This window comes from Fundulus heteroclitus, chromosome 12, assembly GCF_011125445.2.
Source record: "Fundulus heteroclitus isolate FHET01 chromosome 12, MU-UCD_Fhet_4.1, whole genome shotgun sequence".
Lineage (NCBI taxonomy): Eukaryota > Metazoa > Chordata > Actinopteri > Cyprinodontiformes > Fundulidae > Fundulus > Fundulus heteroclitus.
In genome coordinates, this window is record NC_046372.1 from 32,144,608 (window position 1) to 32,150,231 (window position 5,624).

The 5,624-nt window shown below is 41.6% G+C and overlaps 1 protein-coding gene and 1 pseudogene across 1 annotated transcript in view; both read right to left on the minus strand.

Moving 5' to 3' along the window:
* Positions 1-508: 508 nt before the first annotated feature.
* ido1 (indoleamine 2,3-dioxygenase 1) overlaps positions 509-5,624 on the minus strand; it is a 21,175-nt gene continuing 16,059 nt past the window's right edge. Inside the window, exons 8-10 of the mRNA XM_036144461.1 lie at positions 3,529-3,580; positions 1,060-1,208; positions 509-977 (exon numbers count right to left, since the gene is read on the minus strand). Of these exons, the coding sequence (XP_036000354.1) occupies positions 562-977; positions 1,060-1,208; positions 3,529-3,580 (617 nt within the window). The 3' untranslated portion in view covers positions 509-561. The remainder of the gene's footprint in view (positions 978-1,059; positions 1,209-3,528; positions 3,581-5,624) is intronic.
* On the minus strand, positions 3,726-5,553 carry LOC118564964 (annotated as a pseudogene).

Consider the following 5,624-nt stretch of genomic DNA (forward strand, 5'->3'; position numbering starts at 1 on the left):
TCTATTTTTCAAAAGAAAATAAAACAGCTGATAACAATGTTGGCTGTACTAATTAATGTCTCAGGAGTCTGAAACAATACCAAAGTTCTTCATCTTTTCTCAAGCATTTTTTTCTTCACATTTGACATATTTTTAAGGGTGTCCTCTTATCCATCAAACAAAAGTTCAGCGAGGTTAAGTCCGTGATCTGGCAGCAAAACGTCTTAGCTATTTATCAAATACATTTGAGCTGAATTCCTCAACCCAATTTAACCAAAATAAATGACTTCTGTCGTATAATGGCTTAATGTTGTGTGGGCAAATGGGTCTGATGCTTTCTCCAGTCACTCCAGGGCAAAATAAAGATGGAGTTAGTGGTTAAAGTAAATGGGAAGCAGTAGAAATGGTTAGAATTAGGGTTTGGACTGAATGATTGGTATCCCGCTTGTCTTTTAGGTTAGGAATTGTTTACAAAGTAAACAATGTTGAATAAAGCAAATGTAATTCACGTGTCTCTTTTTCATTTAGCAATTTTATTAAGATATAAAATTGTCTTTTCACACTAACTGGTGCAGATTTTACTCATTGATTCATTTGATGACCGTTCTCATCAACAGTTTTTTTGCTTGTCTCGGCCAGGAGGACATCTTTTGTCTTGTCTCTCACAGTTTTGAGGAAGGTCATGATGCCTGAGCCCCCAGTGCCCCTCTCCTCCAGTGATGTGGGGCCTCTGCTGACCATTTCCTCCTCTGAATTTTGGCTGTTCCTGCGCAGCTGTTGGGCTCGAGCAGCAGGTACGGTGATGAAGCGGCTGACGACATTGATGTGGTAGCTGCGCAAGGCCAGCAGTTTTGACACGCAGACATCAAAGGCCCTGTTCAGGTCCTCGTTGGCCTGCCGCTGGACAAAACCCCTCAGGGATGGCTGCAGAGAGATGTCCTGGATCAGTTTCCTGTGGGCAGGCGGCATGTAGTTCCTCATGCGAGTTAGAAAGGCTCCTGAAAAATAAGACATCATGATCAGCTGTCATTTCTGAACCTATTATTAGTTATTCAGTGTTCAAATGTTCAGTTATCTTACGACTGTCTTCTTCATGTTTGACTCCAAGTAGTTCGTCAAAGCAGTGCAGCAGACTACTTTGTGCAGCACTTCCTCCAGAACAGTGTATCGGTTCTGTCTGGACACCTTCGTAAACAAGCCCATTTGGCATGCAAGGGTTGTCCTTCCACCTGGGAATGTATATACTAATTTATCATTAACCGCGCCTGGCAAAGGTATTCATACTTGTTGAAACTTTTAGCATTTTGTCATGTTATAAGCACAAGATTTGATAGTTTTCTATAGAATTTAACAGACCAGCAGTAGCAGACAACTGTGACGCAGATGGATGAACATCCATGGTTTCCCAATTTTATTTTTTTATAAATAACAATCTGAAAAGGGGTGCGTTGTACTACATTTGGGTCTCCTCCTCCTCCCCCCCTCCTCTTCCTCCTCATCATCATCATCATTGGCATATATTTATCTATTTATAAAGCACTACCGAATATAATACCGAAACAATATAATCACCCAGCAGTAAAATTCAAGGTTGACAATGTAAACAGTAAAATCTGCAAAATCATGCTGTGGGGAGGCTTTTGTTCAGGAGGGACAGGGAAACCGGTCAGAGTGTGCTGGAAGGTGGATGGATGTAAATACAGGGCAGTCTTTCAAGAAAACCAGTTTAAAAGATTTGAGACTGAAGTGGAAGTTTGGCTTCCTGCTTCACTCACCATAATCAGTGTCACCTGCTGCCACCAATTATCATCAAGCCAGTTCACCTGTGACTCTACCATTTAAACCTGCCTTCCACAATCATTCTTAGCCAGACTGTCTCTTTCCTGCATGCGCTCATGCTTCCAGTGGCTACTTGCTCACCTCCACCCATTCCTGCAGCATCGGCCTCATTTCCTACCACCAAGCCATCCAGCACTTCCTCCACCTACTCTTCTGATGCCACCTACAATAAATTTGAAGGATAAAATATGATCCTTTCCTTCCTTTATTAAAAGGTTAAGAGGGCCGTTGCTCCAAAATTATTCACCTATATAGGAGGAGAAGGTTAGAGAACTGGAGGAAGCTTACAGGAATGCCTTAGGGGCATTTTATTGCAGCCCATCATCACCAGTTGTCCTTAAATCAACCACTAGGGGTCAATGTGTCCACAATGGACAAAACACAGCAATTCAGCAGGTTGTACAGGTTCCAAGTCATTGAGAATCTTGGGGACATCTCAGAGCTAGCTTGGCCAGGCAGACTGAATTATATGAAGTGTAAATCAGTCTGGTAATGCTCCATTCCCAAAACAGACCGGAACAATCACAGCGTGGGAGGCGGTGTCTGATGAATGGTCAGTTTTTGGGGGTCACGCCTGCTACGTCTGGTGCGACCTCTGGGTTGCTCATCTGAACTTTTGGCTCGCCCTATTTGGGCTGTTTTTGGACGCTTGCATGGCCTGTCCCTCCACCTGTCCTTTCCGGGTTGTTTTTGGACTTTAGACCACCTTTTTTGGCTTGTCTTGTGTTTTTTTTTGTGTGTGTGTTTTTTTGGGTGTCTAGAATCCACACTTGAGGAGGGTGTTCTGTCATGAATTCTGGTCTTTGTGTTATTTTTGGCCTGATTGGCTGATCCCTCCCTAGTCCAGCTTCACTCACCATAATCAAAAGCACCTGCTACTACCAATTATCATCAAGCCAGCTCACCTGTAACTACCTATTTAAACCTGCCTCCTACAATCTTTCTCCTCCACATTATCTCTTCTCACTGCCTGCATGTGTTCTCCCAGTGTGCTCGCCCTGGTCACTACCTGGACTGTCTCTGGCTTATGGATTCTGCCAAGCACATTGGATTGTTATCTCCAGCCTGCTCACTTTATTCTGCCACCATCACCTGATCAGTCTGTCTCGGTTATCTTCACCTGGTCACTCTGCCATCAGCCTTCACCAACTTGTGCTGTCATCACTTGCCTGTTTTTCCTGTAACCATCTCGTGTTTTACAATAAACCATTTGACACGCAACACCGTGTCAGAGTTGAATATCAAGTTTTCTGGTCCAGGTATTACATCAGCTGGTTAATTTAAAAAAAACATACAAAGTTAAAAGTTAAAATGAGAAGGTTTTTACATCAAACCATATTCATACGTTAGAACGGGCCAATCACGGTCCAGAGCCACACCTGCCTGAGAATCTGTGGCAAGACTTGACGGTTGCTGTTCAAAGACACTCTCTATCCAATCTGACTGAACTAATCCACATAAAAAAGGGCAAAAGTGTAAATCTTCTGATGTGTAAATTTGGTGAAGATGCATCTGAAAAGGCTTAGAGGCCTAATGGCATTAAGAAAGCACTCCTACAAAATATTAACTCTGGACGGCCTAATACAAACGTACATCACACTTTTCAGATTTGTATTTATAAAAAAAAAACATGAAAACCATGTATGAAGCTGTTTGTAAAGCATTATAAAGGTTCCAAGAGAGGGAAATTACTAGTGTTGATTTCTGTACCCTGACAGGTAGATCCTCATAATGCCGTAGAAGACTGAAGGGTCCACATACACTGAGGGAAAAACAACATTCGTCAAGTTACTTATCTTTAAGATCAACTATAATCTTTTTATAACATATCTGTGTCTCACCGTGCATAGTTTAAGTGCATCATTCATGTCCTGTATAGACTGGCTGATGTTATCCATGCTTTAGCCACGACCTCTGTGTCACCACATCTGACACCATTGATGACTGCGGGAATGCTCTGTAACAGTTTTACAATCGCTTTGTCTGAAACTTTGTCACTTTAGAGACTGTTTTTATAGTCTTCAGTAAGTCGATCAATTACAACAGTGTTTTTAATGTGTCATTGGAGGTAGGTATTTGTGATACATGTTCACCCTTATTGCAGGCACTGCAGCAAGCTCCACCAGCAGAGTGACCAGGAAGAACCCTTTGACACTGTCACCACCAGGGAGTCTGACCAGCAAACTCCAGGTTTCTGTGCAACACAAGTCAGCAGAGAGACATTTAGAAATGGAAAAAATATTACAGTGAAGCATGAGCAAAATGAAATGAGAAATACTCACTTCATGTCAAAAGGTCTGGCGTGTGAGATTGGAAGAAGTGTATGAAAAAGCAGGGAGATATATTTTTACATTTCATTTATTTATTGTGGGATGTAATTAAAAATATCTGCAGGACATTTCTTCCTTACCCCTCTGGATCTTTCTTCCTCCAGTTAGCCAATACTGCATCTGCATGGGTGAGAATTGGGGGAAGCCCTAGGCGCCGTGACACCTCCCAGTAAGGAACAGCGAGGCTTCTTGGGAAGCATCTTTAAGGAGATTGTTACAGAAAGGACAACCTCACGCACAAGCTGGGTCACAGGAGCGTGAAGTGAAAGAGGCAAATGCAAATCGGATCACCTCAACAGTGTTGTTTTTCACCTTCCTGCCACACATAGCCCATGGTGATCATGCTAAGGACCAGGTGGGCAAGCCGAAGCTCTCTGTGGTTCTGGAGAAACCTCTGTGCTCAGCAGAGGCATCTGGACAAGCATTACAAGCTCTGAGTAATCTGAGAATAATCAGCAGTGAACTCTGCAGGTCGGTTTATTGTCCACCTTTTACCTCGTTAATACGGGAGCGCAGGTCATGACTGTGAACGAGCTCTGGCACACACAGGCCCAATATCCATCCATGGCTGGTAATACGGTGGAAGATTTTGCTGCAAATAGGAAGTTTCAGTATTGGAACAAATGGAAAGAAATATAATCGCAATGGTGAAATTACTTTGGCCAAAATGTGTGCAAGTGGCGAAGCAATAAAAAATTATATTTATTTTTTTTATTTTATTTTAAAACCTCTTGTGTTTTCTTGCAAGTAAAGTGAGTTTGGAGAAGAATGTGCGTGATAGGAAAATAAACACATGTGCTGCTTATTGGGAAGAAAAGAGCATATATATATATATATATATATATATATATATATATATATATAATATATATATATAATATATATATATTATATAGATATATATACATGAGCAAATACTTATGTACTAAAATACATAAGTAAATACTTAATACTTACTATATGTCAGTTCATCAATATTTTCTTCAATACTTGTTAAGCTTCACAATTTGTTACATAAAAATATAAGAGCACTGTTTTTGTTTCTACGCATGCAATTAAATCAGACACAAGGTACCTTTTTTAAATTATTCCTGTTCTGAAGTGCACTCCATCATTGAGATCTAGCATTTCACTCAAGACTGTCTGGATAATGATTAAAAGGCATATTTCAGAGGAGCAGTTCCACCTACCAGAGGGTCTGGAAGCACAAAGCCCAGTTTCTCTGAAACATAGTAGGAGTCCAGCGAGAAGGGAGCTCTGCGCTCTGTCTCAGCCGAAGCCATAGTGAAGATAAGACAGGAATGAGCCTCTGACTGTCTCAATGGGGCGGGAGACTCCAACCTGACTGGACTGGACTCTGGCACATGCTGTTGTCATGTACAGGGACTGCTTACACAACAGTTGTCCCTGATGTTCCTGTCTGTTGCTCAATTCTGAGAGTAAAGTGTTGTGAATCAATAGGTGGCTTCATTTTGT